This window comes from Humulus lupulus, chromosome 6, assembly GCF_963169125.1.
Source record: "Humulus lupulus chromosome 6, drHumLupu1.1, whole genome shotgun sequence".
NCBI classification, from domain to species: domain Eukaryota; kingdom Viridiplantae; phylum Streptophyta; class Magnoliopsida; order Rosales; family Cannabaceae; genus Humulus; species Humulus lupulus.
In genome coordinates, this window is record NC_084798.1 from 8,957,357 (window position 1) to 8,972,236 (window position 14,880).

The 14,880-nt window shown below is 44.6% G+C and overlaps 1 protein-coding gene across 1 annotated transcript; it reads right to left on the reverse strand.

Moving 5' to 3' along the window:
* Positions 1–11,224: 11,224 nt before the first annotated feature.
* Positions 11,225–12,379, reverse strand: LOC133784653 (BURP domain protein USPL1-like). The gene is made up of 2 exons (XM_062223944.1): positions 12,338–12,379; positions 11,225–12,139 (listed from the first exon to the last, which is right to left on the reverse strand). The coding sequence occupies exons 1-2, from the start codon at positions 12,377–12,379 to the stop codon at positions 11,225–11,227; spliced, it is 957 nt and encodes a 318-aa protein (XP_062079928.1).
* Positions 12,380–14,880: the final 2,501 nt, after the last annotated feature.

The following is a 14,880-nucleotide window of genomic DNA, read 5'->3' on the forward strand; positions in this document are numbered from 1 at the left end:
CAACCAGCCCAGTGGAGGCAAAAGAAAAGGAAATGGCGAAAACAGTCAGCACGACCAAAAGAAGAATAAGTCCATAGACAAGTTTAAGCCCGTCTTTGTGACTTATACCGAGCTCACCCAATCCAGGGAGAATATCTTCCTGGCCAACTCTACTCGAGTCCCCTGGAAGAGGCCGGAGCCATTGAAGCACCACAAGGGAAAGGGAGACACTTCCAAGTTTTGCTGTTTTCATAACGATGTGGGCCACAATACCGACGATTGTAGGCATTTAAAAGATGAGATTGAGACTCTCATTCGAGCCGGCCCCTTGGCTCAATACTCACGGAACAGGGTTCCAGCAAGTCGACCTGCTCCAGAAGTCCCAGCCAGTCAGCCCGGGTCTCGGGTAGATCAGGATGTCCCTCCTCCTGTGGTCGGAGGAGAGATATTCACCATCTCTGGAGGTCCGCACATGGCCAGCACGAGAAGAGATATGTCAACGAACTAAAGGCTCATAACGGAGTGGAGTTTGTCCTGGAACAGCGTCAGTCAAAGCAGCAGCGATTGGAGAGGCAACCAATCATTTTTATGGAGGAAGATGCAGGCCATGTCCAGTTCCCTCACAATGATCCCTTGGTTGTAGCAGTCCAGCTCGCCAACCGGAGAGTGAGGAGGGTACTGATAGACAACGGGAGTTCGGTGAACCTCCTATTCCGATCCACCTTAGAGAAGATGGGTTTGACTGTCGCCGAGCTAAAGGCAACCTCCATGATGCTGTATGGTTTTTTGGGAGAAGGATCAGCAGCGATAGGGACGATCGAGCTGGTGATCACCCTAGGAGAAGAATCTCGGACAGTCTCCAAACTCCTCGAGTTCGTGGTCATTGACTGCTCCGCTGCCTACAACGCCATTTCGGGACGACCTACGCTCATAGCTTTCGAGGCTATCACTTCCGTTCGCCACCTCGAGATGAAGTTCCCTACTTCGACGGGAATCTGCACTATCCATTGCGATCAGCTCGCTGCCAGGGAATGCTACAACATTTCCATGAAGGGAAAATCTAAACCCGGGCAGCTGGCAATGGCCATTCAGGGCGAAGAGGAATCTCAGGAACCCTTAGCAGATCCTGAGATTGAAAAACCTCAAAGCGTCGAGGGGGAAAATGTCGTCTTAAGTGAGGATATTGACCCCCGAATAGGCGAGGACAGATCCGAGCTCCAGGCTATTGAGGAACTCGAGGAGGTGAACATTGATCCGCAGAATCCGTCACGGATGGTTAAGCTCGGGAAAAACCTCTGCGGCAAGAGGAAGGCGGAGCTGACTACGTTTCTGCGGGATAACTTGGACGTATTCGCATGGTCGCACGAGGACATGGTGGGAATTAGCCCGAGTGTCATCATGCACACACTTCATCTGGATAAAAGCATTCCTGCCAAGTCTCAGAAGCAAAGACGTTTAGGAACAACCCGGGCTGAAGCCCTAGAAGAAGAAGTAGCCCGGCTCAAAAAATGTGGCTTTATCCGTGAAGCCAAATTTCCAATCTGGGTCGCCAACCCCGTGCTAGTTCCAAAGCCTAACGGGAAATGGCGGACCTGCATCGATTTCTCCGACCTGAATAAAGCCTGCCCCAAGGATTGTTTTCCATTGCCAAGGATTGACCAACTGGTGGATGCCACGGCGGGCATGAGCTCATGTCCTTTATGGACGCGTACTCAGGCTACAATCAGATTGCGATGAATCCAGCGGACGAGGAACACACCAGCTTCATGACCCTGACTAACGTCTATTGCTACAAGGTCATGCCGTTCGGTCTGAAGAACGCCGGAGCTACCTACCAAAGGCTAGTAAATAGAATGTTTACGGACCAGATCGGAAAAAACATGGAAGTGTACGTTGATGACATGCTAGTCAAGTCAAAAACTGCCGATAACCATGTTTCCGACCTGGAAGAATGTTTTAAAATACTACGAGAATATGGCATGAGGCTCAATCCCCAGAAATGCACTTTTGGAGTCGCGTCAGGGAAATTCCTGGGGTTCATAGTCAATACCCGAGGAATCGAGGCAAACCCCGACAAGATCAGATCATTGCTCAAGCTTCCTTCGCCCAGGTCGCGAAAAGATGTCCAAGGCCTGACAGGAAGAATGGCAGCCCTCAACCGGTTTATTTCCAAGTCCACCGATAAGTGTTTGCCCTTCTACAACCTGCTCCGAGGAAATAAGAAATTTGAATGGACAGTAGAATGCGAAAGCGCATTCCTCGACCTGAAGGCACATCTGGCTGAGCCGCCCGTGCTATCCAAATCCAAGGTAGGAGAGCCTCTTTTTCTCTACCTGGCTGTCACTAAGGATGCAGCTAGTGCCGTACTGGTACGAGAAGAGGATCAAGTTCAGAAGCCAGTCTACTACATCAGTAAGAGACTTCTCGGGGCGGAATCCCGATACCCAATGATGGAAAAATTGGCGTTCTGCCTAATCACGGCCTCGCGAAAGCTCAGGCCGTACTTCCAGTCCCACTCAATACACGTCATGATTGATCAGCCTCTAAGGCAGGTTTTGCAAAAACCTGAAGCATCGGGACGTCTGTTAAAGTGGGCTATCGAACTCAGCCAGTTCGAGATTTTGTATACCCCACGGACTGCGATAAAAAGTCAGGCCCTGACCAAATTTGTGGCAGAGTGCGCGGGATTCCAGGAGGATCCAGCAGAAGACTCACCCCGGGTCACCTCGCCCCAATCGTTGTGGAGGATCTTTGTGGATGGTTCATCCAATGAGAGCGGCTCCGGGGCTGGAATCATTTTGATATCCCCCGAGGGACATAGATTCCACTCGGCGTTGAGGTTCGGGTTCAAGGCCTCCAATAACGAGGCCGAATACGAAGCTTTGTTAGCCGGGCTGAGGATAGCCCAGGAGTTGAAGGCGAGCTCCGTCCAGTGCTTCAGTGACTCCCAGCTCATGGTAAACCAGGTTCTGGGCGAGTATCTAGCACGGGGACCCAAGATGGCCGCCTACCTGGCAAAGGTAAAATCTGAGTTGTCCGCATTTGAGCGAAGCTCGATCGAACAGATACCTCAGGAGCAGAATGCTAATGCAGATGCTCTTGCCAAGCTCGCCACCTCCGGAGAGACGGAGACCTTGGGGTTGGTACTAATAGAATTCTTGGAAAAACCAAGTATAGAAGGAGACAGGACAGAGGTCGAGATGATCGACATCAGGCCGACCTGGATAACCCCCATCCTTGAATATCTCATCGAGGGCAAGCTGCCTGCAGCACGTAACGATGCACTGCGAGTCCTATATCAAGCTCCTAGATATACGATAGTCGATGGGGTGTTGTACCGACGTGGGCACTCCCCACCTCTCCTCCGGTGCGTTCTTCCAAGTGAAGCAAAGGCCATCCTGCAGGAAGTGCACGAAGGATTTTGCGGAGACCACACTAGGGGGCAGAGCTTGGCCTTAAAGGTTCTCAGACAAGGGTATTACTGGCCAACTCTGTCCAAAGACTCGATCTCATACGTGAAGAAGTGCGACAAGTGCCAGCGATTCACTGCAGTTGCCCGAGCTCCTTCAGTCGAGTTGAAGATGATCTCATCCCCATGGCCGTTTGCCATTTGGGGGGTAGACTTGGTTGGTGCCCTCCCCACTGGAAAAGCCGGGGTCCGTTACGCCGTGGTAGCCATCGACTACTTTACTAAGTGGGCTGAGGCGGAACCTTTGGCAACGATAACGTCCAAAAAGGTGCTTGACTTCGTGGTTAAAAGCATCATCTGTCGATTCGGCCTGCCCAAGAAGATCGTCTCCGATAACGGCACTTAGTTCGACAGCGACCTGTTCACCCTGTTTTGTGAAAGGCTTGGAATTGTAAAAAGTTTCTCCTCCGTGGCCTATCCTCAGGCTAATGCCCAGGTCGAAGTTGTCAACAAGACCCTAAAGGCGAGCCTCAAGAAGAGATTTGATGAAGTGAAGGGGGTCTGGCCAGAACAGCTCCCCCAGGTCCTATGGGCATACCGGACCTCGCATCGGACTCCTACGGGTCATACTCCCTTTTCCCTAACTTTTGGGAGTGAGGCAGTCCTCCCCGTGGAAATTAAGGTTCTTTCGCATAGGGTTCAGTCTTACGACCAGGATCGAAACCACAAGCTCCTGTGCCATTCCCTCGATCTGGTTGATGAAAGGCGAGAGGATTCGCAACTCCATCTCGCCCATTATCAGCAGAAAATCACTCGATACTTCAACACCAAAGTCAAAAAACGCGCCTTTAGCATTGGCGACTTGGTCCTAAGGAGAGTTTTTCTCACCGGGAAAGATCCCAAAGATGGAGTTTTGGGACCAAACTGGGAAGGACCATACCAGGTCATCGAAGTCATCAAGGAGGGAACTTATAAGCTAGCTCGACTTGATGGAGGGGCGGTCCCTCAGACTTGGAACGTCATCCACTTAAAGAAATATTATCAATGATTCACTTGTAAGGCTTGGAAGGCCACTTTTTATGTATTAATGAAAATCAGCTTTTTATGCATATTTGCAAGTGTAATCTAAAGTAACCACGAAAGACCCTTTCCCAGTTACTTGGGGGGCATATGGTACCTGGGTATAACCAGGTCTCCTTAACGACTTAGAAGTTGATTCATATCGATTGACCGTTGTTTTCTTAAAAATGCGAGATATTGATAAGGGTTAACGATAACTAAGTCATATCCTGGTTTTAACCGGGTCATAAAACTTAGAAGTTGATTCAAATCTATTGATCGTTGTTCTTCTTAAAGAGCTCGAGATATGGATAAAAGTTAACGCGAACTAAGTTTTCAAATTAAGTTCCTGGTTTTAACCGGGTCATAAAACTTAGAAGTTGATTTAAATCTATTGATCGTTGTTCTTCTTAAAGAGCTCGAGATACGGATAAAAGTTAACGCGAACTAAGTTTTCAAATTAAGTTCCTGGTTTTAACCGGGTCATAAAACTTAGAAGTTGATTTAAATCTATTGATCGTTGTTCTTCTTAAAGAGCTCGAGATATGGATAAAAGTTAACGCGAACTAAGTTTTCAAATTAAGTTCCTGGTTTTAACCGGGTCATAAAACTTAGAAGTTGATTTAAATCTATTGATCGTTGTTCTTCTTAAAGAGCTCGAGATACGGATAAAAGTTAACGCGAACTAAGTTTTCAAATTATGTTCCTGGTTTTAACCGGGTCATAAAACTTAGAAGTTGATTTAAATCTATTGATCGTTGTTCTTCTTAAAGAGCTCGAGATACGGATAAAAGTTAACGCGAACTAAGTTTTCAAATTAAGTTCCTGGTGCTAACCAGGTCATAAAACTTAGAAGTTGATTTAAATCTATAGATTGTTGTTCTTCCTAAAGAATTCGAGATATGGAAAAAGATCAGCATAAACTAAGTTTTTCAAGAAATTGTAACCGAAATGCGTAGAGGCAAGAAAAAGGATAAATTAAAAACATTAACTCAAATTGTCTCGAGGTGAAAACACCTCATGCAAAGGTTACATAAAAAATACTTAAAAATATTGAAGGGCACAAGAGAAAAAACGCCCTAAGCTCCGCCAGATGGCCCCTGGGAGGTCGCCGTCTCGCCTTGCTCAGCCGCACCAGAGCCTTCCCCAGTCTCCGAGGGCGCCTCTTTATCAAGGCGAGCTTGGAACTTCACCAGCAAGCGTGCCCAGAGACTCGCTGACATGAAGGAAAAGTCAGCATCCGGATTGTAGACCCAGAAGTGGTAGAACAGATCGTCCATGGAATGTTCCGAGGTGGTCCGCTCGGCCTCAAGGGCAGCCTGGGCGGCCTGGATCTCAGTCTTCGCGGCATCAAGGTCTGTCCGCGAGATGGCAAGGGAGGTCTCGAGCCCTTGGACCTTCAGGCGGGTCTGCTCCAACTCAGCCTGCAAGGCCGCCAAAGAATCCTTAGCTGCCTGCAGGGTAGTCTGGTGCTCGTTCCTCATGTCCTCGAGTTGAGTTTTGGTCCTGACGATACTCCGCTGAAGGGCAATGGCGCTCTGCAAAAGTGAAAAGGGAATGGCTTTAGAAAAGCAGAGCAAAGTGTAACGATAAAAACCACAAGGAAAGTAAGTTAACTTACCGTCATGGCCATGCCCAGTGAAGATTCCAGCCCGCCCACCGGGCTCATCGTCTTGATGGCCCGGAGCTCCTTCTCGGTGAACTTGTATATGTGGCTGACGGCGTAGTTCGCCGACTCATACACCGTTCCTCGGAAGGCCTCGGGGATCTTCCCCAGGTCCTAGGGGTTAACTGGGATACGCACTTCGGAGGGCACCACCGCTGAAGTCCCGAGCTCTGTTCCTGCGTCCTGGGCGGCGGCTGGAGCTCGCGGAGGGGGTGGAGGCATTTTACTTACTCCTGCAGCAGGAAGAATCGCTCCCGCGACCTGGGCAGCCGGGGTTTTCTCCTTTTCCTTTGCCGGAGACTTGGTGGGGACCCCAGCGGCGTTCTTGGACGTCCGGAGCCTTTTCATTCTTGGCTCGGCTGAGGGGTTCCCCCCGAAGACCGCACCGCGCAGGCTCTCCTTGGGCTGAGACATCTCTTTTGTCAAAACAAAACATGGTTAGTACGAGTTAGCAACCACACATAGACAAAAACAAAGGGGTAAAGATAAAAAGTATATGAATACTAAGGGAATCCTACCCCCCGAGCTCGAGGAAGAATCTAAGTCGATTACTTCTCGAGCTGGCGCAAGTTCTGGGTCCGAGTCTGACTCAGAGCTAGATTCCTCTACATACTGCCTAAGCCCCGGAGCTACATCACCCCTCCGGAGTGATGGCCATGTGCGAAGGATGGTCCCATACTCCTCGAATAGGATCGAACTAAAGGCTAGGGTGTTTATCTACTACTACGGTACCCCTAGGTCGGCTATCTTGGTGGTCCAGCACAAGCCGGTCGACACAATGGAGCAGGGTTGTGTTCAGGTCTAGATCACTTCGGTGACGATGGACGAGCTGCCTAGGATTGAACCTAGCCAGCCGGGGGTCTGCGGTGGCCCTATCTAGACTCCTAAACATGTAAGGGTTACCTTGGCCAGAAGGACCCGCGACTGCTCCGGATTGGATCCTCTCCTCGCCCATCCTCTGGGCGACCTCCAAGGCCCGCTTCCTGTTCCTCACAAGTGGAACTTCATCACCCTCGTCCTCCTCATCTTCATCTCCCGCGACCTCCTCCAAGATGTTGGGTCTGGTGTCACGAGCTAGGGGCTGCCCCCGGGGCCTTTTTAAGTTCACGGTCTGATTTGGGAAAATCAGCTTGCAGGCCACCATCGTCTCGTCTGTCACGAGCACGCGATAATCCTTCTCGCTGGGGGGCAGGCCCGCCAGCATTTCGTATTGGCCCCTGAGGGTCACAGATTTCTCTGTCCTCGCAAAGATGGCTGCAAAATTAGTCTAAGTCAGAAAGGGGACGGGAGGAGCTAAAATGATACTTCACGTACGAGCTAAGGTCGGAGAACACGTACGAGGACGATTGAAGTAATGGTGCTCGCAGCTCCGGAACCCCGTTGACATGAAGAATTGGTCCTTGAAATCATTAGGGTGGCTAGGCAGCTCGATGACCGCCGCCGTATTGGGAAACCGGGTTAAGTAGTAAAACCCGTCGCCTCGCCCCCGCTGGTCCGGGCTGGCTTTGAGGCAGAAAAAATATAAAATGTCCGCAGGAGTGGGGACCTCCCACTCGTGCTTCTGGAACAAATACTTCAACCCTGCCAGCAAGCGGTAGGAGTTGGGGGGAGCTGAAATGGGGCCAACCCCACGTAATTGAGGAAATCAGCAAAGTACTGATCCAGTGGGAGGAAGGCCCCTGCCTTAAAATGTTCGCCGCTCCAGGCCACGAACGACTCGTCGAGCGGCGCACAGCTCCGCTCGCCCTCTGCAGCAGGTCGGGCCACCACATATGCTTTCCCCAGGGCGATGTTGTGGGAGAGAAAGATTTTGTTGATCTTCGTCTGGTCGGTGACCTTTGAGAAGATCCTCTCCGCCTCAAAGAATGCATCAGGGGCCACCTCGACCTCCTTCTCCACTGCCGGCCCAAAGCGGGGGATCGGGGAGTCAGACATCGTTGCTTTTTCTTTATCCTGCTGGGAGGCTGAGCTGCCGACGTTCTTCTGTGGGAGATTCCTCTTCGGAGCCATCTGGTCGCCTAACGAACAAAAGAAAACATTTCAGAAAAGACGACCTAAGCATGAGGAAAAAGCAATTATTATTTGCACGAGCTGAGGTAAGCCCAGCTCGTGGAGAGTGGGACCACGCGGTTCGATGAACACGCGCCTGTGCTCCCAACAGATCCCCGATTACTCGGAATTCGTGTGTCAGGAGGGTCAGGATAGAATTCGCCTTGGGGGGAAAGTCTCAGTAGGCAAAAATTGCAAAACTGCTTGTGAGGCGTGTTCCCTAAGCTACCCGGTTTTGCACCCAAAGTTCCAAAACTCCTACCCAGAAATTTTCCCCAGAAAAAGCATCCTGAAAACCATACTCTTAAGTGATTTCCTACAGCAAAGATACCCTAACCTAAAAGGACTTTCACCCTCTGTATCCACAAAACCCAGTAAACCCTTGCATGCGGCTACAGTGAAATATATTTTCAAAACACACAGGGTCAGGAAACTTACAGTGTTTGGCTGGGAGGTGGATGAAGGTATCTCCTTGATGAAATCTGCGTCGGTGTATTGGTTTCCAAAGCTTTGAAGAAATCCGTGCGTCTGAGCTTCTTGAACGCTGAAAGTAGCAGTCACAGAGAAGAAGGAGAGAAGTTTGGAAAAATTTCAAATGAAAGGGTGGCCCATGCGTAGGGTGGCCACCCCTTTTTATATACGTGAATGATCACGTGTAGAGGGCCGTTGGATGGCCTTGATGAGGGATCCAAGGCCCTCCACTCGAAATACGAAACGACGGCTGGGCATAGGCTAGGCCATTAAATGCGGTTCTCGTAAGACGTACCGTCACCAACCACGATGTTCCACGTATCAGGCGCCTGCGTAAGAGGTGGAATATGAAGAGTTCATGGGGAAGCTTAAAAGCCCCTATTGTGGTCTTACACGACGTAGTATACCACGAGCAGGAGCTTAGGGGGGCAGATGTACGCCCTGGTTTTCCCACGGGCTGATTAGCAGGCCGAGCTGCGGCCTAATCCTGATTATCTCAGGAATGCCCCCAAAACCAGAGCTTCTGTCATAAGGTCGTACCTCCTTAGCTCGAGGAAACCCCAAGGGCTCGCCAAGACTGCCTAAGACTGGAGCAAGGACTCTGAGGACCGAAGGTCGAGTCAGGTATGAAGCTCGTGGTACGAGCTAGATATGGAGGCTATGACCCTTTATAAAGTCAACACATGCAAGGTAAACGTGCATATATCAGACATCACATGTCTGATATGCCCCTGACTTCTCGGACACGCAGCAGGAACGTGCGTATTCAGACACCCACGACTGGGTTGGGCCGTGCGGCCCATTATCTCCTTACCTATTGATTTGACCACACTTATGTGTTAGGTTTAGGTATTAATCATGAATGTCACAGAATTGATATGACAGGTAAGAAGATCACGGGATGACCTTCTTACCAACTTCCAGGTGCCTTCTCCTATAAATATGGAGACCCTGGGAGTTGATAGGGGTTGGTTGAATGATCTCTTGTAAGAAATACTCTGTAATCAAATACCCAGTATATATCAATAATATTGACTAGTGGAGTAGAAGGATTTTAACCTTTGAACCACTTAAAAAACGTGTCTTGAGTCACCTCTTTCATTCTCTAAGATCATATATCTGTTACGGTTCTACATTTAGCACTAATCCCTTTGTCTTCTTCTCTTAATTACCTGTTGGCGAAGAACCGCGTCAACAACTCTCATATCAATTTAGTATGGTTTAACAGAATTTAGTATGACTTTCAAATCTGAAATGATTTCATTCTCCTAAAACAAAAAAATCTGAGGTTTATTTCACTTGCAGAAATTGTTGAAGTAATACAGTTTGATTTCATCCATGAAAGTTTTACAGAAACATTAAAAAGGTTAGTGAGATTTCTTTCATATAGTAATAGCATAGTAAAATTAGATGAGTACATATGCAAGTTTCAAATTAGTAATCCTGCAAAAACTGAAAAAAAACTACATTAATTTAAACAAACAGAGAAAAGAAAACTAATTCTTATTTACATAAACATAAAAAACTAAATTCAAAGGTAAGAGTTACATCTCATATTGTTTCTTACAAAAGTACAATCATCAATTCAGAAAACATAATACTCATGCATTGAACTATTTTTCTCTCCTCAATGGTGTTAAAGAAATGCATTGATTTCTTTTCTAAAAGTTTGAAGGAACAATCAAAAGATTAGTGATTTTTTTAATATACTAAAAAGATATCAATTTTAGTTCGATAGATAAAATAATTTAAAAAGTATAAAAATTTGTTCCAAGTTATGATGTGATGTGGTAGTTTGTTACCAAAATCGTCACCACTCTTTATTTTTACCAAAATCGAAAATAAAATAAGAAATGAATAACTCATAGGTTCAACATCATCCAAACAACCTTTAAATTAAATAATTGTTAGTTGTGCTTTTTAAAGTTTGTTAATTATAAATATTTTTTTAAAATAATTTTTATAAATTACTAATATCATTATTATCAAACACAATTTAACTTTTATGTTTTGACTATTAATCAGAGTTTCGTGACTATTTAAAAAAGAATGTTTAAAGATAGATAAGATAGATAGAACTTTGAGACTGTGAGACATACATGGCAGTTGAGGATTGGTTTCCATATTGGAATAATATGGAGATTGTAGATTTGATTCTTATTACTTTCATAGTTGGAGAAGGTGATGAAAAGATAGGGTAGAGCTGTCCTGTGTGTTTGGAGGAATTTGAAGTGGGAACGAGCTATGCACATATGCCACAATGTTTACATTTGTTTCATGTCGACTGTATTGTTAACTGGCTTCGTCGAAATCCTTCTTACCCAATTTGTCGAGTTCAATTATTTCATTTTAGTTGGTTTTAACCAGTTATAGATTTAATATATTATATGTTATTGAAGCAATCACTATTTGAAAATGTGTCTCAAAGTAATTCTTCACGTAGACAACAACTTTCTACTTAAATAATATTGTACATTTTAATAATCATGTTATTTATTATCCAATTAATTTTTTTTAATATTACATCGTTTCTAAAAAATATAAAATATAACGTGCATTGCACGTATTTTATACCTAGTATATATATATAGCTAGACTAGAGGAATATAGGAAGGAAGCCATACGAAATTAGTGTGGTCACCAAAGAAATGACAGATAGGTCCCATCCCTGGCCCAAACCCTAGGGCCTTGAAGGAAGGATGATCTGATTCCCAGTTGGAGGTGTCCATGTGACAAACGACAATGGTTTCAACTCTGTCTCCCATTTGGACACTCAACGACACCTTGAAGAGCTTCCTGTATTCCATGGCCATGTTGTGGCAGACATACACAGCGTAAGGGAATTCCATAAGATGGCATGCCACCATCTTGGGGGTTACTATCTCTCTCAGATCATCCAAAACGGTGTAGTTTTGAAACATGGTGTTGGAATCATTGTAAATGGTTGTCGTGAGAAATTTGAAGCCGTGGCCCAAGCCGTCCAATCCGAGGATGCCACGTACGAACTCGAGCATGGAGTCAAAAGAAGTGGCACACATCCTTGTCTCTCCTTCTATGGGGTTAGACTCACAAAATTTGAGGGTGAACTCCATGGCTTTGGCTTGTGGTGAGCCTTGAGGGACTGAGAATAGGCTGAGAAAGTTGGGAAGTTGTTCTGAGGAGAATGGAATCGAGTTAGGATCTCCTAATAATACCTGTCTTATTCCTAGAAATGGAGGAGAAGGTTTCCTATTCTTTGGAAAATAGATGGGCTTTGTTAAACCCACTTTTAGGTCATTCAGGTTGAGAAAAACCGATTGTTGCATTATTGAACGGTCAAGATGAGTGTGTGATGACCATGATGGACCATGATCATCAACATCATGAACATTATGCATATGCATATGGCCATGATGATGATGATGATTTTCTTTGCTAGCACTTGGAATAAGTCTTTTTATATTATTTGAGCTGTATCGATCTCCATTCGTCTCTTGATCACATTCACTACTCCAAGAAAATAAGTACTGCAAAATCCATATATATACTCATATCAATATCGATCTTCAGGCCGGAACAGCTAAACACAATTACGTAATCGATCAAAGAAGTTAGTAGAAAAGATTATAATTAAGAAACCTCTATAATTAGATTTCATGTAGTACACAAATAGTGATGATATTTCATGAGCTAATAATGTTAGAGAAAAGAATAATAATAATTACCAGGAAGACAAGAAACAACAGACACCAAGAAGCCAATCCCATATCCTTTAAGTATATATCTTTGGCAAATATATCAGATTTTCCACAACAGAATAATTATATGGTGAGAAGATAGATAAGTTGACCTAATTATTTATACATAGAGTTTTTTTTTTTAATTTATACATACTATATATAGAGATATAGTTGGTAAGCTGTCATATTCGGCCTCATTTAACTTTTATTAAAACAATAATAAGTAATTATAAACTTTATCTACACGTACTTCACATGTGTATAAAACATAATAAGGAAGAGCACTAAGTTTTTCTTAAATAATAAATTAAATAAGTTTGAATCGATTTTTTAAATTTCATTTAATATTTGTAATCAAATACAATATTATATCGATGAGTACTCCAATCGAACCCATAAAGAGCAGAAACGTGAGATTCTTCTGTTTATAGCATCAGATTTAACATTTCTTAACTATTTTTTTTTAATTTATATATGTTTGTAGGACCTAGTTGATTAGTTCAACCTCCAATCACATGTTTACCACCGTAACATTTCTAAATGAACATAACAACAACTTCTTCTTTAACATAATGAACCTAGGCTTCTTCAATCCCAATTCCATTTCATCTTAGAAAAAGCCTCAAACATTTATTACAGACTAGAAAATAAAGAATTTGAATGACGATACTTTTCGTGTATAAACCTTTTGGTATTCTTCCCAATGATTTTGTTTTATGATATAGGGATGTTTGGTTTTTGTTTTTCCGTCTCCCCTTTGATTATTTGCTCACTTTTAAGTATATTGGATTGTCTTTTTCGTTTAGAATCTTTCTACAGTGGTAGTGTAATCTCATTCTCTCCCATTCACTACAAGAAAAAATGTTATTGATAATTATGAAAAAGTGTTATAAAAGACAGTTTATAACACTTTACCCAATGTTAACATAGCTCATGCTATTAAAAGTCTGAACATTTTTATATAACCATTTTCAAGTGTTATCAATAGTGTTTCAATTGACTATAAAGTTTTTCTTTGTTACAAAATACATACACTATCTATTTATCAAGCTTATAAATATTTTGTCAAGAGTCAAACATTATTCAATTATAAAATGTTACATTATGTCACAACCCGAGCCCTAGGTTATTGTAACACCCTACTCCTTTAGAGCCATTACTAAGTGGGTTTAAAATGTGCAATTAACTCGCTAAACGAGGTTTTAATAATAAAAGTGTGATTAAACCAGAATCAAGGCTGTAGTTTTTTCAAAATCCCTTAATTCATTGAAAATTTAAAGTGTCTTACATTTGGGATCCCAACACATGGTTTATAAAATATTTACAACTCAAAAACAGGTTTACAGATAATTAACCATCAAACTATAGTTTAATACAGCCATTTCTCAAAAACACCCCCAACCAAAGTAGTCGGGCAGGCCAAACATGTACGCGCCGCCCCCACGCTCTCCGTACTCATGGCTGGTTGACTTTCTCTTTGCCCTTACCTGCAACACAGAGCACTCGTGAGCCGAAGCCCAGCAAGAAAACTCATACAGCAAATAACACACGCATAATATATAACCATTATGTCAGATAAATCCACAGATTAACAGATAGTCCAACATATTAAACATATACGACCATGCCGTCCCAGAAGCATTATCAAAGCCTGGGATCTTGGTTCTCACCGTAAGGATATCCCATGTATCCATTGGGGACTCACCCTAACTATAAGCACTCCATGTGCTAAGTGTTATTCCCGGCCCCACTGCCGTTCTCGGCCTTCTCCGTTCTCGGCCCCTCGCTGTTCTCGGCTCCTTGCCGTTCCCGGCCCCTTCGTCGTTCATTCCACTATAACCACATATAGCATACCTAAACCGCACTCAAGCATACAATCTGGGGCCATGCCCTGCTCTACGGGTGTTACAGTTTTCTTACCTGTATCCCGAGCTTTCCGATGTACCAACGTCACGAGCACGGTCCTCTAACCCGAGCCTCTCCGAAATCCTAGTCACAACACACAAGAAGTACTCTTTAATACTAACCAATCCAAAACCACCTCTCGGGACTAATCTCATACTCTCGGGATTCCCAAATTCCTAAAACAATGTATTGGAAACATCCCCCGAGCCCCAGGAACAAATGCCCAAAAATGCAAAATTCCCTGTCCTGAAAATAGCCTAGCGCCACGGCGCTACCCTCAAGGGCCACGACGTCCAGCAAGTCAGAGAGTCCCTCAGCCTTGATGTAGCCTCGCGCCGCGGCACTAAAGAACAAGGCCACGATGCTCCTTCGCGAACCCAGAATTCTGGGTTTTCCCCGAGCAAAAACACTCCCAATTCAACCTAAACACATACCTAAACCCCAAAACCAATTTAAAACCACAAATAAACCATCTAACAACCTATAAACATCATCCACAAGTATAAACACATAATCACTCCCATAAATCACACTTTGATTCCAAGTCTCAATAGTTCAAACCAGTAAGTTAGAAACTTAGACCAAAATCTACAAAAACCTAAACCATACTTCAAATTCCTTAA